This window comes from Megalopta genalis, chromosome 11 (assembly GCF_051020955.1).
Source record: "Megalopta genalis isolate 19385.01 chromosome 11, iyMegGena1_principal, whole genome shotgun sequence".
In the NCBI taxonomy this organism is placed as follows: domain Eukaryota; kingdom Metazoa; phylum Arthropoda; class Insecta; order Hymenoptera; family Halictidae; genus Megalopta; species Megalopta genalis.
This window is the reverse complement of record NC_135023.1, coordinates 11,682,060-11,698,154: the sequence shown is the minus strand read 5'-3', so window position 1 is coordinate 11,698,154 and position 16,095 is coordinate 11,682,060. Positions and strand designations below refer to the sequence as shown.

Sequence of the window (16,095 nt, the reverse complement as noted above, 5' to 3'; positions counted from 1 at the left end):
TTACGGTCGCTCAGCAAAATATGTTAAATAAACATAACCTAGAAATGTAAAATAACACGTTTTAAAGTAAAATATTTAAAATGTTCTACAGTATATAATATCTGTTCTGAAAATTAAAACGATTACATTGATGAAACTTTTTAGATGACAATATATACGAATTTGAAAATAAAATCACCGATTATCGCTAACTTTCAGATGAACAGATAAAAATTGTCGAAATTAATGAAAAAAAGTCGAATGCATTTGCAAATACATTTATGTATGTAAAGAAATCATAATTTAGACGAACACGAGCTTTTAGCTACTTAATATTAAATAGAAAAATATTTCGTTTTACTAGGTAGGATATCCTGAAAAAAATTATTTTTCTTTTTACGCGATGTAATCAGAATTTATTTTCAGCAGAAATATCTGCTTTTCTTTTTGTTTGTCCAGTCTATGTTCGTCGTGAATATTTCTTTTTAACAGTATGGTTTTCTAAATGCAATTATAAACGATCCTTTTTCAAGACAGATATATCATTTTGCACGAAAAAAAAACCTGTATACTTTTTGTTGCTATATAGCACATAACATGTACAATGTAGTACAAGTAAAATTGGCAAATAAAACAGACAAAGATGTATCTTGATCTGGTAACATAAAGTACGCAGAGAATATGTATATCGCATAGTAAGTTCTGCCCTGACAAACTATCCTTTCCTTCCTTGTATATGTATATACGTATGTGTATATATATACAACAATTGGATTGTTAATAGTTCTGCCAATTTGTCAGAGTTACATAATTAGAATACATTCAAGAGTCAAATTGCAACCCGTAGATTGACATATATACATTCAGTTAGTTACATTATCTAATAGATTCAAATGTTAATCACATTAATTACGGATATTAATACTAAACAATAGTTGAGTTTAGATTTCTAGGCATAATTTGTAGGAAACGTAACTCATCTACCTGATAACATCTCTACCTCTCTATTAATACTGTAACGTAAAGACACTGCGAACGTTTTCGGTTCGCATCTCAACAGATTTGATGGACGACGAAAAGAGCTTCCTGGCTTGTTATTGTTAATTACAGAACAGTGCACACTAAAGAGTCACAAGCACAGGTCGGAGACGCGAACGAAATTTAGGAATGCGAAGTTTGTTTGTCAAGCTTCCTACAGTTTGTAAACAATAAATATAATTCACGTATTCAAGTTGCATCTGACAATATTTTATTTAGACCAAATTAAATTTGATACATGCATTCAGCGAAAGGTGTTATCAGGGGACGAGAGAATAGATGATGTGTGCATCGAAGAACAAATTAAAGGGTTGTCTAGATCAAACATTCTACGTACATAGAATTTGATATCCTCCCCTTGCGTTCTCCGATCATACAATCTTGAGAAAAATACTCAAATACTCTCGCCAAACTTTCATTCGAATCAGAGCTTTGGTTGGAGCGTTTTTTTCTTTCTTTCTCGTTTTTTTCTTTTTTTCCAATTAAATCTTCATGTCGCACAGCGACATAGAAGTTCTACCGTATTCACAGAATAAAATACACGTATAATAGATACACCGCATGTCGACATTCGTCGATATTATCGTAAAAGTTTTTTTTTAACACTCAGAACCTTTTTTTAAGAGCTTCACGTTTAAACATTATATCTGTAAGCTCATTCTTCCTCTGAATAAGTATATTTTCTAGTTTTCTTCACACGAGAAACGATATAATAGGTCTCGTTCGATCGCTCTAAACAGTTGCATTGATCCGGCTTACTTCTACTTACACGATACAATTATTGTTTTTTTATCCGCGAATGCAACAAATTAGGTAAACACGAAGTCTCACGACCCAATTCGACCGAATTACAATTACATGTTCGTTTGTGTATCAGATGTATCTCAACAAGTACAACTCATTTCAGCAATGATAAGAGACACAAAAGCAATGCAAAAAGATTGCGATATAAACATGTGTCCTATTTGAATTTATTTCCTAGCAATTATTTGAATTTTCATGGAAAAAAACTAAATTATACTCTGCATAAAATCTACTATTTAAATGCTACGAGTATTATTACTGATGTACGAAAATGGTAGTCTTACTAAGTTAAATAGGACTCATATTTGAATTAATCTCTTCCATCATTTTTGAGTAACTTCTCCACTTCTGAAGTGGAAGTCACTTGTTAAAAAGCATCCCATGGTTTGTTTTTGTTCATTCCACATAATCTCCTCGACTAACTACATAAATTATTAAAATTTCCATAAATAATAAAATGTTTTGTGAAGTACTGCTAAGTAATAATAATCTGACTACCATTCGTTCACTCGTAACAGATTGTATATCTTTTGGATTTCTTTTTTTTCTCATTCTCTCTCTCTCTCTCTCTCTCGTAAAGCATGAATAAAATCGGCCTCCCTGTTAGTGGAATTTCGTGTTTGCCAAATCAGAAAATGTAAAGCGAACTCAGTCTTTGGTTGGAGCGATCAAACCGTTGAAGATATTTCCGACGTTCTGTCCGGCTCTCACGTTTTTTCTTACTTTTTTTGTTTTATTTTGTAAAGTGGCTATTGGGTCAATATTTTTAACATTAATAAATTTTATATAAAAATCCATGTACCACTATATTTCGTTTAAAGCGTTCCAACTAAAATAAACAAATGGTTTTTACAAGTACATTCTTGGAAATTTTCGGTTTCCGCGCAATCCTTCGCTCGTCCTTCTCAAAATCATATGTAGCGGAAGAGTGTGTGTATGTGTGTGTCTCTCTGCTCGATACTGAATTCAGAAATAAAATCAACGTGAAAAACGGGCGCGCGAGAAAAATTACAAAAAAAAACGGAGAAATATCCAACGACGAGAACAAAACAATGTCTTCGCGCTCGACAGTGAATTTGAGAATAACGAGAGAAACAATCAGATATCTAAAGTATGTATGTACAAATGTGGCAGAAATTAGATTTCACAAAATTTCATATAATATACAGGCGAGTGAAGTTCTTAACAAAATAATAAGTCCTATCCAGGATAAAATTTTCTTTATTACTCCTCCTCTAAAATCGTCCCGAATTCATAAATTTTTTTTTGTTTCATTACACATCGCTGTGCGCCTACCACAACAACATTAATTACAGTTACTTTTTTTTATTTTCCGTTAATTACCTAAAAGTAAGAGATACAATAAGCGTAATTATTTTTATATGTACAATATATCTTTTTTTGTTTGTTTCTTATTATGATTCCATGAAGTCTCCCTAGAATTTGCAACATTTGCACCATTTTACGTTCTTTTCATTTTCTTCTTGTTATTTCTCTGTCTCTCTTTTTCTTTCCTTCTTTCTTGCTTGCTATCTTAATCTCGCGTACGGCTCGCGAAATAACATTCTTATTGCATGCTTGAACTAAATCTCTCTCTCTCTCTCTCTCTCTTCTTTTCTCTCTGTATCCCAAGTTCGGAAAATCAACCACTATCCGACAAAACTCTGCCACGGCAGTTTGCAATGTGAATTAAATTAGAAACCTTTGCGTCCGAACAGTAAAGATATCGAATCACGATCAGTGCCTACGGATTTTCAAAATGTAATGTCATGAGGAACGAATGATGCCTCTCTTTTTAAAAAATGACAATACAAATCGTGTGATAGAAATTGAATTTAGTCAGTTCCTTTTATCTGTGTCTCAAAACTTGTACGTGTCGATTCTGTCACACGAAAATATGAAATGATTGTGCTAAAGAAGAAACTGTTTTCTCCGCATTTTTCTGATACTTTGTTTGAATCTCGAATGAAAAGTGTATGCTGGATATTGTCGATTTCCATGTAAACGTAGTCTCTGCACGCTTGTTAACGCTTTTTTCCTCGACGTTGCACACTTGTTCTCGATCATTTCACGTTGGAAAGGGAGACAATATACATTATGTAGAAAGACTAAGAGGAAGAGAATAAACGCGCCGCGCGCAAAAACGCCGCGCTGCTTCAGTAACTATTCGCATGTCGGTCTCGTCTCTTCTAGAGGTAATCAAAATTTCATCGACAGAAAATTATTTAGCGAAGCGTATGGACTATGTACGTGTGTGTCAGTGTCGAAACACCTTAATCTCAGTTTCCATATAGCTGTACCAGTAGACTGTAAAAATCTATTCGGCTACGGTAAATCATAGGATGCGTCAGCAACAGAACGGGTCTTAATCTTTCCCAAATTTCTTTTTTTCAATGGCAAATATTCTTCTATCTTCCCAAATAGCATACTCATAACTCTGAAGCTTAAACGCAATTCTCGGCTATTGTTCTAACGTTTATACAATTTGTCAAATGGTTTTCTTTTTCTTTTGTAATGTATTGGTAACAATAAAAATGTTTTAAAATCCTTTCTACAGAAGTGGAAAGAGGCAACTAACAATATACTGCAGCGAACGAATTTCTTGGTGAATGTTAAGAGTCTGCTTCAAAGCCAATCAGTTAAATGATGGTTCCTCCATATATTGTATGGAAAATAAATCCATTGGTTATTTATCTTGACTTCCATAGCTCGCAATTACTAAAGTGAAAGACATCGGAATTCTTCCGCATTCCTTGTGAATGTTACAAATCCTAACGTAGTATCACTCGTGATACTCGAATTTTCATGGTACAAGCTTCCCAAACGCAACATTAGGATCTCGAATTTGATATGCTAGGCGTCGCATACACGAGGGATGATTCGATACATATGTTGAATAGCACAGAAATGCATGGATCAGCGATCAATGAAACAATTAATTCAAACAATTCTGTTATTAATCGAGTAACTTTAATGCTAATTCAAAGATAATTATTGTTAACAATAGTTTCATTATTTCACAGCCTGGAAGCCTTCAACGTATTACTACCTCGTAAAGAAATAAACTGAATAATATCTTATCGTTATTATTAAACCGAATCTATGTACAGTACTGAAATAATTATACGAATTCACGATAAGTTGAATTACTCTATTCTGCGTTCTCTGAAATGAGCAATGTATAAATGTAATTGTTAAAGGTATCTATAAAAGATTTGCTGTACACAGTTCTCGTGGAAAGTAACTATGCTATTTCTGACGTGCATCGTTTCTTTCTTTAAATAAAATTTACAATCATAAACGCACACATAAAAGCATCACTTTCAAAAACGCAGATTTTCATATTGCAAAGAAGAATATCGTTTAAAATTAACTTTTACAAAAACTCAAACGGTATCGTGTTCGTTATTATTTATTTATCAGATCTTCCGTATAGATTGTATGAAATTTTTTTGAATATCTGGAGAAAGGAGACATGTGTCGAGCGCAAATCTCTGTGCAATGTTCTCACAATAATAACGTAGTTAATGCTGTGTCTGAGAAAGCTTGTGGTACGATTGCAATAATTGCATCACAGATGTTTTAGTAGTACTACTTGCATATACGAATAAAAAAGGATGACAAAAGAAGCTCTGCTCATAGTTCGGTGTCTAAGAATCAGGCTATTGATTTGTCGAACATAAAAGTTTCAATATTATTGTAGTTCCTGCACGAGTTAATTTCCGCAAACGAGAAACATGAAAAAGAATATAAAACTCGAATTAGGCAGGAATACTATTGACGTCGAGTGTTTGAAAAAATAAATTGTCCTTTCCGTTCTTTTGTAATCATTTCAATAAAATACTGCGTTTGCATTGAGTAATTGCGGTTGTTCAATGAGCAAGGAAACGATTGACTTAGAAAATTGAATTAGAGCACGACCCTCTTACTTTTTGCTTTCTATTGAAAAATCAACTTGGTACTTGTAACGGAACCGATACTATCCCCTCTTTAACTCGCCACAACAGGCAACTGATCAGAGCATTTCTGTAATTGAGTCTAGCCGTACCGCATTTCATATTTAACGAGCCCATAGTACATGTCCAAACCCGAAATCAGGCAGACATAGGCAAGGTAAAGTTAGCGAAGCCCCCAGTGACGGTATTGGCGGCAACAGGGGTGCCGATAGCAGGCATCATGTCACTTCCATTGCTAATGAATTTGTTTTGTTTGCCCGTACAAGCTGCTGCTGCTGCGGCTTACCGTCACAAGCTGCAGTTTCCACTCCATCCACCTCCATATCCAAACTTTCACTACAATCAAACACGGAACTTTTGCTAACAAACTATATTAAAGAAGAGACTTGTTCTTTCAAATGATGTCATATATTATTTCATACTTTCTTAGTATTATTCCTGTACAACAATGGGTCAAGAAATTTTGTCAATTTTTATAACTTCAAATCAGAATCTCTCCTTAAATTTTATATTGAAAACTATGGTACAAGCTGAAAATGGATGATTCTATATTATTTATTACTTGTAACCTTATTACTTTTAATACTTTCCTATTCTCTTACTTGAAAACATTTTATTCTATGTTCCTGGCTTATTGTTTTCATATAAAATCATCCTTTTTCCGACTGTACGACAATTTTCATTGATCTTATGCTTCCCATAATAAGACTGCGGATTTTCCTGCAAAATAAAAATTTGTTTATCATTTGCATAAGAGGAAAGATTCATTTCTTTTCTTAATAATTCTGTGTTCTTAGTTTTATTTCAAACATTTCCGCTGTTATGCGTTATCTATTTATTCGTAATAAATGCATAAAATCCGCAATCTGGTCAATACGAATAAAAAGTATGTAAAAACTCACCTATTACTATTAAGCGTAATTTCCCCGGACGTTGGGATTTGTTGCGCCTGACTTTGCGTTTGTTGTTGCTGCCTCGCGAGACTCGCCAATTTGCTCTGCGCGATCAAGCCAGGTAGCAGATTGGACGGCGGATGTTTTTGCGGCAGAACTATCGTCGATTGATTATTCACCATGTGGGTGCTATTTGAAAGGTTGTTAGAGTTATTTATATGGGGCAACGGTCCATTTTGATGACCGTTACCAAAGTTTGTTATCGTTCCACTACTCGTGGTACTCGCACTGAACACTCTGACTCCAGCACTACCACTGCCACAGTTGCCGCCATTCCTATTATTTGTCGGACTAGTCAAAGACTTCGATAGAATGGAGACAGTACTGCTATTGTTTGGCAATTGTCTGTGTTGCTTAGTTTGGTGATTCGACTGCGTCTCGGTAGCAGTGCTGGCGCATTGCGTGGACACTATACTGGACGTTGCTGGCTGGTTGGTCGTACACGAGAAAGACGACGGGACCGTAGAACAACTCGTAGAAGTATTTACAACACTAGAACCACTACCACTGCACTGAGGCCGACCCTGCTGCGTTGCAGGCTGTGCAAAATGATTGCTAGGTAGCGGAGTCACAACGAAATGCGAACTGCCCAGCTCATCTGTCCGCGAATCGCTAGAGTTATTGTCCGACAGTCCACTAACACACGCACTACCGGTGATGTTCGCTATGGCAAGATCGAAGTCCGATAGAGCATCCACCGAGAAGTAATCTGCGATGTTGAACTCAGACGTGAAAGGTGGCTCGTCTCCTGCACGCTCAGGTTCAACTTCCACGCAGATGGACGTCGCTTCCGGTGGGAACGGGTAAGGAAGCGGTTTCGTTTTCGACAACGTTAGCTCTACATCCGAGTCCGTATCACTACTTTCTTCGCTTGGACTATGCACTGACACGGGTGGAGTCTTTGGTCGGAAGTGTAACCTGTGGTACAAGCAATACAATTAATGATCGTTCAAAGTCCAGATCCGTTGTCATTGAACATACCACTCTTTTTTGACTGTCGTTGTGGATGCAGCGGTTGTATCGGATTCCACTTGTTCTCGCTTTGGTTGATGTATCGTGAAGTCTAACGAAGACCACAAATCATCCATATCGGTTGAACAACGGTCCAATATTACTCTATAAGCGTGTAAAACCATATGTGATTACAGGCAACGTTGCATTTTCATGCAAATGAGAACTTTTAAACAGATTCGTACCTGCCACCCCGACCAATTCGTCGTCGTGCGAAACCGATACACCTTGGTACCGGTTTGCTGATACTGGTCAGTGAAAACCTATATTTTTTATCGGCCATACCCCCTTCGTTTTTATCACACCAAGGCCAATTTCCAAACCCACCTAATACAGGCTGCAAAAGCAAAAGCTCTATATTTAAAACCTTGAAAGTAAAAGAACTTTATCCAACATCTATGGCGTAGTAATGTGCGAGAGATTCTTGCAATAACGTAAAGAGTCTTGATAGGATCATTATAAAACCAGAAATTAATGTCACTCACTGGTAAATAAGTGCTATTTCTATTCCGTCGAAAAGCGAATTGACCCTCGTCAACGGTGTCTTCGTCATCACGATCGGAGGGAACCGAGGGTTGAGAATGTGAATGAGAAGGAAGCGGACTATCTTCATCTGAGCTCAGTAGCAGGTCCAGCCCGCTTCCGAGAACACCAGGTCGACTTCCTCGACCACCTCCGCTACCTGTTCCACCACGTACACCATTGTCATCCAAACTTCCGCCTCTGTTGTCAGTTTTATGTTTTCGTTTCTTGTACTGTCTTTTTTCTTTTCTTGGTACCACTTCATCCTGCTCCAGACAATATAAGCATTAATGTTAAGTGAATGTAATATTTTACAAACGAAAACATAATACTAAGATTATTAGATATCCGGGGGCGATCCGAACGGACCTAGATTTTTAATTACGTCCGGGCCCGTGTCCGTGATTTTTAAACGACATGAAATTGAAATTGTGGAAGAAAAGGCACATTATAATGTATCCTTGATTATCTTTTCTAAAACTACGTAGTACTCACTTTACTACAAACTTTGTTTGCCCAGTTTTGATGAACACCAAACTGATTTGTAAACAATGGAGCAAAAGCTGGCCTCGGAGTCTTCAACGCTGATACTTCCGCCAATATTTGTCCATTAAAGTCTTGTGCTTGGTATCTGAACAGATTTTTTGGTTACACGAGATTCAAAATACATTTTCATAAAAGAGAAGAAGATTATAACGAACAAAATATATTTATTTCAAACCTTTTCTCATAGACTTCGATTGTAAGATGTAAGTGTTCCCGTTTGGTCTTTTCTCTTCGTTTTACCATTTCGAGAAGAGTTACTGCCCTACTAAGATCCCTACGGAGTTTCAGCATTTTTTCATAACTAGTTTCGTCGTTCTTACGATTTTTACGTGTTTGCATTTTTTCAGTTCTACGTCTAAACGCTAAATAAGGATTATTTGCAGCCGAACCAAAACGATGCTCTGTTTTCACTGTTAATAGAAGTGGGTGTTGCTGTAACAGATAAAAGAATGTAAACATGATGTGAAAACTGTAAACAACAATATCTACAAAATGTAATGCTACATGCTTACTGTCTTAAGACGTTTATTCAGCCAGTAATCAAAAACAGCAATAATTAAATCATCATCTTCTTTCAGAAGCGCTTTAGCTTCATTAAGAGTGACAACAGTTTGCCCAGAACTTTTCTCCAACCGGTCCATCATTTCTTCAAATTGAAGAGGAGTTAAGTCCATTTTACGGCTTTGTACTGCAACCCATTTTTCATCTTCCGAATCCATATCATAATCCGGAATATCTTGTTCCATTGCAAATGCTAAAAACCAAGATACATGCAATTATTAAATTAATAGCTTACAATATATTATTGAATACTATATTTTATTATTTTCTGTAGTCTATTTGCATACGTTGCATGTGTATAAGTTGACGAGGTAGCTTATAATCAGCTGGATATATTTTATCATAAGCTTCCGCATCTGCCAAATCGGATACTTCAGGAGTAGGAATGATTAGACCCGTACATATTGCTCTTTGCAAGTGATGTTCCTATAAAGATTGCACTTCATAAAATATCTTTTCCCTATATTGTTACTTTGTTGCAAAGAGGAAACAACAGGTGAAACATGATATAAATTAAATATTTAGAGATAGACAAATAATACTCATAATTTACAATCTAAGGCAACTTTCTTAAGTACATACTATTATTATTTACTTATAACATATGACTCAACAATCTGCATTTCATTAAACATGCGTTAAGAATAAGAAACGCGTCAAATATAGTAACTAATACTATAATACTTGTTTAATAGAATATTTCAACATTTCTGTTACGTCAAAAATGTATTGCCATTGTTAGTAATCGACTTCAAGAAAGAAACATGAACAATCATTGTTTACCCAAAACCAAATACTCAAATCGGACAAGTATTTGATAAACAAAGTACTATGCACAGTAATATACCACAAAGACCATAGAAACATATGAAAAACAGAGAATTTCAGATTCCTAAGCACCGAACAGCAACGTTGAATATCATTTTTCACTGTGTAATTTATTTGAAACAAGGAGTTGACAGCTGTCAATGATCTTTGATACAGATGCACCAATGCTCGAGGAACAAGAATCACAGTGAAAAAATAGTTGACAATTACGTTTAACGTTAGAAATTAAGAAATTTATTCTCATAATAATAGTAAACGAGCTGCCATCTGCCGGTTGTTTACGAAGATGCGCCCGAGGGTAAGATGGCGGACAGGGAAAACATGCTGGAAGAAGTCTGAACAGTTCGACTTACACATTCCTCCTCCTTTTCCATGCCGCTGGGCATTTGGGGCACAGCACGGTTAATGGCCGAGTAATCTGGCAGATCCGGCAGTTCCTCGGCCATGTAAATCGGCATGGGCTTGGAAGCGTCCAGGGCGCGGGCCCTGAACGACAGCTTGCTCATCCTGAGGCGGCTGGCTCGCGTGTTGACAACCAAGTTGGCTGGTGTCGAACCGTGAGGCCAGTCGGGTCGGCTCGGGCCTCGGGCTTGCGGAACGTGAACCTGACTGGGCCTGGCTGGGGGCCCTGCGCCCGTAATACCCGGCACAGAGAGCGGTCAGGGCCTCATCGTTCTCCGGCCATCGCGCTGGAACACGGTCACTCAGTCACCAAACGAGATATATCACTTTGAAAACATGTTTGCGTGACACGGTCCCTGCTCAAAGCCATCATGGCCGACGCACAGCCATTTAACACGTTCAGCTCGAGCAGTTCTCCGATGCGACGTGCGCCGCGCGGGAATCGGCGAGCTGCCGCCACCGGTCGACTCGCGACCGTCTATTGGACAGGGCATTTTCACTCGGATCAAAGCCTAGTTCACACTATCATAACATTTACTATAAAAAACCTTTTCGAATCATTTTTTTAAATATTATATCCTTCATTTACTAAGCTTATACAAATATTTGTTGTCCCGAACGATTCTGTAAATTGTTCCAAGTAGTAACACATTTTTTTATAACATCACACAAATATTTAAAGAATTTTTTAATATATTTGGGATAATTCCTAAATTTAATCCTGACTTAACTAAACAAAATAGCAACAATGCTGTTAGGGTTAGGTATTAAACGCGAAAAACGATTTAGAACATCCCATTTAGGTTGAACAATCTGCTTTCTTTCGACACTTCTGCTGCAGTTCGATCTTAGCGGATTCAACTCAAAATCTTTAATCCGAAAAGAAATTCAAACATATTTGTACGCTACAATAATTAACACGAAGACATTCTGATGTTTGAGTTGATGCTTTTTAGTCCGGTAGTGCTAATTGAAAAAAAAAACGTAATAATTTCGACTGTCATTTATCTTAGTTTTATAGAAACTCTGAAAAAAGATTTAAGTGTTGTAGAAAACTAATGTTTAACTCGTTAATGTTATTGTCGTAAAATATTCGTTTCATGGTATACGTACTTTGCGCACGCGTCATATCTCGCGAACACTTTGAATTTTCAACCCATTTATACGAATAAAAATCTGAATCAAACTAATATAATTCAATGTTATTCCCTTCAATTCAACCATTTAAAGCTTTAGAATAAAACCCGATTGAGTAAACTTTAAAGTAGAGCAACAGATTAACGAGAAAGATATAAACTTTACAATGTATACTATAAGTTGCAGTTTAAGTTCTTCTGATCACGTTTTTATGTATTGAAGTGAGACTATATTTTTCATATAAAAACAATAACAATAAGGTGTAAATAAACGATCAAAGTACGGATAACTGTAAGAGAAACACAAACAGTAAATGAAACAGTAAAGTGTGAGAAAGGTGTTAATCAAGGAAACGAATGTTTGAACTCTTTTTGTCCTGAACTAAAAATTTAGGTTAGATGTATCGGTGTAACGCATCAACACGGTGCAATTCAAGTTTATTAGTTGCAGAACATTCAAAGTAAACGAGAACAACGGAACGATTGTAGGATCTTATATTTGACTGTGATAATCTTTCGTGTGGAAGCTAGATCATATTCCCGCGTGTCGACATGGCGCATACCATTGCAATTCTATCCGTGATACCTAGGTTATCTTACCATCTTCGCATGCAACTTCCAAACTTAACGATATTTGATGTTACGCCAGGTATTATTTTTGACATGCACTTTCTCTCATGCCCGTAGAGCGCGAATTCCATCGGCTCATGAGAGCTTTCGCAGCGAGCACGTGTTGAAACGCACTAACACTACGATCTCTTGTACACTGAATTTGCGCATTTCGCATGTACAGCTTGGCGGAAAACCCACCCCATTCAAATATTTGGCGCATATTTCAAATAGGTACTCCCCGAATGAATCACGGCCTAATTTTACGAGACTTTTCGCAGCGAACTGTTTCGACAACTCGACTCTTTTATCTTTGCTTTTTAATTTGTTATATACTGCCACTTTTTTCCTATTACATTCGACAACGTATTTTTCCTTGCTTTTCTGTCATTGCAGATAAAGATGATACATTATCGAACTTGAAGCGCGCGGACATACTGTTGACAGATTGTGATCTATTTCTACCATATCTGGATAAATTGCAATCTTTGAAATGGGTTCAAACTACATGGGCAGGTGTTGAGTCATTAATTCCAAATTTGAAAGATAAAAACGTTAATTATGCCGTTACCCGTTTCTCTGACGAAGCCTTTGGTTTGGCTATGGCCGAGTATGTGGTAGCTCACATTTTCAATTTCGAACGTAATCAGAAGCAGCAGTATGAAAATCAGAGAAATGGTCATTGGGGAAGAGATGACAAAATTTCAAACCATAGATTGATCCACGATCTCTCTGTGGGCGTTTTAGGCTTGGGAAATATTGGAAAATCGAGTGAGTAATACTGTAACATCCTTACAGTAGTTATAGAAATATTAATTTGAGTTTATCTTTCAAACAATCTTTTAATTGATCTTTGTTTACTCAGTTGCAGAGAAATTGAAAGTTTTTGGAGCCACTGTATGGGGCATAACGAGAACGCAACTTAAAGAAAAGTTAGATTATTTAGATGAACATAGAACAATTGAATCTTTACCTGAAATGTTAAAACAATGTGACTACATTGTTAATGTTCTGCCATCCACTCCCAACACATTGGGTCTATTAAATGGGGATATGTTACAAAATTGCAAAGATCGTGGTACAGTTTTCATCAACATAGGTCGAGGCGGAATTATTAAAGAAGCTGACTTAGTGAACGCTATTCAGCAGCGGTGGATCTCAGGAGCAATACTGGACGTTTTTCAAAAAGAACCACTGCCAAAAGATAGTAAATTATGGACATTACCACAAGTAAATCTTCTATGTTTTAGATACAATATAAAATATATTATTAAACCGACTTAAATAATTTCAATTTACATTTCCATTCAGGTCACTATCTCACCACACATTTCTGGTGTAACTCGCCCTCAGGATGTTGCAAAATTTTTTACTAAGAATTACCAGAAATTCATCGATGGTAAAAACTTGTTAAACGAAGTAAATTTCCATGTAGGTTATTAGTTATTTCAAATAGTGAAACAAAAATATGAAATAACAAGAACGAACATTTTTACAATTTATAAAGCTTAATATGAAAATGATAATTTTTATAAATTATTATATATAATTTTATATATAATATATAGATATTGTTAGTGCCATAAACTATACTTATATAATAATTACTCTGTTTCTTGGCTGACTGGATTAGGATCTGGTTTTAAACCTCTTATACTGAGGTCATAAACAACTTCCTCTACTTTTCTAACAGAGTATTTTAAACTATCAAAACGTTTTCTCAGGACATCGTTTTTCAAATTTAACAGTCTAAAGCCAGCATTTAATTCGTTTACGAATCTTGCTATTTCTATGGGTCTATTGTAATCACCATTTGTGACACTATTTACTGCAAACCGACTCTAAAAGAAAATACATGAAATAAAAGTTATTAATTATTAATTGTAAATTATACATACCAATTCTGTAGCCAACTGTAGCAAGCCCATTAAGAAATTTTCTAAATCCAAGTGGAAACCATCTTCTTTGCTATTTTTAACTGTACACGCAATATAATTTTAGCATAAAGAAATTCAAAGGGAAGTAATTATAATTTGTAATCACATACTTCCCAACATCTCTGCAACAGCTTCTTTGGTAACCAAAACCTTAATTTCTAAATAAATTACTAAAGAGGCTAAGAAACACAGTTTTTGTGTCACGAAACGCCATTGGTCATGAAATCTGTAATACTGGTCCTTTGGTACAACTTTCGCAAGATTTGCATAATCTTTACGCACATCTTCAAATATTTCTCTTGCTGATACGCAGTATCGAGATACAACTAGGGAGAAAATTAAATACATAATAATCATTAGAACAATGCAATTGATTATATCCAATGCAATGTCCATACTTATGTTTTCCTCAAAATTATCATCATTATGAATGTTCTGTAAAATCATCAGTATTTCCGTGGATGACTTTTCAAGACGTTTCACACTGCCACGGATTTCCTTTGGCAACAGAAAATTAACTTCAAATGATTTCGTACATAAAGATCACTTCAACTAATTACGAGCACAACTGTTAACTTTGGAATTTAAATATTCTAACCTAAAATATACACACGTTTCGAAGATATTTGACAGAAAATACTTGACCACTCATCGTTTAACAATTCGTAAAGAAAAGTATCGATGCTGCAAATGTTCGTACTAAGTTTGTACCTTGTACAAAATCTGTATGAAAATTGTTTAACAATATTTTGGTACTTTGACATTCGAGAAGGATGAATCATAACAAATCATTAGTACTCACCTCGCGCAATTCTTCTTCACTGTTTAAGTAATCCTGAAACGAATTAAAAAGCTCCGCTATTCTCACAGACATATTGTTTTTAATTTTCCGTAGGACAACTTATTAAATATTAAACAAATACAAGTCTGTTTGTCAACTTCTTAGCAGCGGAAAGCGGTGTGTCCAAAATTGTCTCTGATACTTTGATTGTCTCAATTGTCTCCCAGAACAGAACAGGACAGAGGATAGGACAGGAGACACACTGTCTCCCCACCACCGTGCCGCGCGTGATATGAACCACAGTACTATAAATACTTCGGATTAGCATAATTCTTTTTCTTCTACAAATCAAACAAGTTTTCCTTTGTTTCCTTCATTTTTTATTTACATTGTAATATTTGGAACAATTAGGTATCGTGAAACGCACGGAAGATTGTACAGTAACTAATTATCAACAAATTGGGTGCAGAAAGTGAATGGTGGCGCCATTTAACAGATAAAGAGAATGAACCCGTCGTGTTTTACTCGATCGTTATGGTAGGTAATACTGTAACATCACTGTTTGTAGATCGATAATTTATCAACACTATTTTTAGAGAGGTAGAGACGAGGACTGGATACCATATGGGGTTCCGTGTCGCATGTCCTGAAATACCGACAAAAATACATAATATATAATATACATGATAATATACATATATAATAATTTTTGTCTTACATCCGTAATATTAACCTAAAAATAAAGAACTTAAAAATGCTGACTAAAAAGTGCGTGTTATTAGTTTCAAATCATTCTTCAAAATGAATCTGTTTCGATGGCAGTTCAAATTATGACAAGCTATGATCGAGAATTGAATACACATGAATGTGAACAAATTTAATTACTCGAGAAGGGAAAGTAATAGCAACTGAATTCAAACGTCAGACCACTTCTGAAAGAGGACCCCCTGAAACCCGATTGCTGTCTCCAGCGATCGCGCTGCAACTGACTGAACAATAGCGCTGAGCCGTACGGATAACCGAAAGTTACCC

The 16,095-nt window shown here is 35.9% G+C and overlaps 3 protein-coding genes across 11 annotated transcripts; 1 reads left to right on the top strand and 2 right to left on the bottom strand.

Moving 5' to 3' along the window:
- Positions 1-1,205: 1,205 nt before the first annotated feature.
- Positions 1,206-11,023, bottom strand: E(Pc) (Enhancer of Polycomb). Of its 3 annotated transcripts, XR_013034373.1 has the most exons (12): positions 10,552-11,023; positions 9,658-9,796; positions 9,322-9,563; positions 8,985-9,241; positions 8,759-8,894; positions 8,227-8,529; positions 7,927-8,078; positions 7,712-7,846; positions 6,680-7,648; positions 6,380-6,497; positions 6,200-6,307; positions 1,206-6,113 (listed from the first exon to the last, which is right to left on the bottom strand). XR_013034373.1 is itself a non-coding variant. In XM_033480671.2 (10 exons), exons 1-10 carry the CDS (start codon positions 10,702-10,704, stop codon positions 5,996-5,998), a joined length of 2,604 nt encoding a protein of 867 aa, XP_033336562.2. In that variant the 5' UTR covers positions 10,705-11,022; the 3' UTR covers positions 1,206-5,995. The 3 variants fall into 3 exon arrangements, 1 of the variants encoding a protein (XP_033336562.2); XR_004491774.2 differs by having other exon boundaries at positions 6,200-6,497; XM_033480671.2 differs by lacking the exons at positions 6,200-6,307; positions 6,380-6,497 and having other exon boundaries at positions 10,552-11,022.
- Positions 11,024-11,907: 884 nt separating this feature from the next.
- On the top strand, positions 11,908-14,226 carry LOC117226400 (glyoxylate/hydroxypyruvate reductase A). 5 transcript variants are annotated; one of them, XM_076525089.1, is made up of 5 exons: positions 11,909-12,074; positions 12,182-12,385; positions 12,742-13,116; positions 13,211-13,575; positions 13,657-14,226. In XM_076525089.1, the coding sequence occupies exons 2-5, from the start codon at positions 12,289-12,291 to the stop codon at positions 13,786-13,788; spliced, it is 969 nt and encodes a 322-aa protein (XP_076381204.1). In that variant the 5' UTR covers positions 11,909-12,074; positions 12,182-12,288; the 3' UTR covers positions 13,789-14,226. The 5 variants fall into 5 exon arrangements, with proteins under 5 accessions (XP_033336564.2, XP_076381204.1, XP_076381205.1 ...); XM_076525090.1 differs by having other exon boundaries at positions 11,913-12,028; XM_076525091.1 differs by having other exon boundaries at positions 11,914-12,016.
- trsn (translin) lies at positions 13,590-15,308 on the bottom strand. Of its 3 annotated transcripts, none has more exons than XM_033480679.2 (6): positions 15,085-15,302; positions 14,896-15,005; positions 14,681-14,780; positions 14,393-14,608; positions 14,244-14,323; positions 13,590-14,186 (listed from the first exon to the last, which is right to left on the bottom strand). In XM_033480679.2, the coding sequence occupies exons 2-6, from the start codon at positions 14,932-14,934 to the stop codon at positions 13,950-13,952; spliced, it is 672 nt and encodes a 223-aa protein (XP_033336570.2). In that variant the 5' UTR covers positions 14,935-15,005; positions 15,085-15,302; the 3' UTR covers positions 13,590-13,949. The 3 variants fall into 3 exon arrangements, with proteins under 3 accessions (XP_033336570.2, XP_033336571.2, XP_033336569.2); XM_033480680.2 differs by having other exon boundaries at positions 14,881-15,005; positions 15,085-15,104; XM_033480678.2 differs by lacking the exon at positions 14,896-15,005 and having other exon boundaries at positions 15,085-15,308.
- Between the last annotated feature and the right edge of the window lie 787 nt (positions 15,309-16,095).

What these genes read in the sequence shown, in the direction of transcription:
- trsn (XM_033480678.2), bottom strand. Translation starts at nt 15,156, where the DNA reads ATGTCTGTGAGAATAGCGGAGCTTTTTAATTCGTTTCAGGATTACTTA. An exon ending in GTGAAGAAGAATTGCGCGAG is followed by an intron (nt 14,781 to 15,084) that starts GTGAGTACTAAT and finishes CTGTTGCCAAAG; the next exon opens with GAAATCCGTGGCAGTGTGAA. An exon ending in TACAGTTGGCTACAGAATTG is followed by an intron (nt 14,187 to 14,243) that starts GTATGTATAATT and finishes ATTTTCTTTTAG; the next exon opens with AGTCGGTTTGCAGTAAATAG.
- LOC117226400 (XM_033480673.2), top strand. Translation starts at nt 12,289, where the DNA reads ATGGCGCATACCATTGCAATTCTATCCGTGATACCTAGGTTATCTTAC. An exon ending in GATATTTGATGTTACGCCAG is followed by an intron (nt 12,386 to 12,741) that starts GTATTATTTTTG and finishes CTGTCATTGCAG; the next exon opens with ATAAAGATGATACATTATCG. An exon ending in GGGAAATATTGGAAAATCGA is followed by an intron (nt 13,117 to 13,210) that starts GTGAGTAATACT and finishes TTGTTTACTCAG; the next exon opens with TTGCAGAGAAATTGAAAGTT.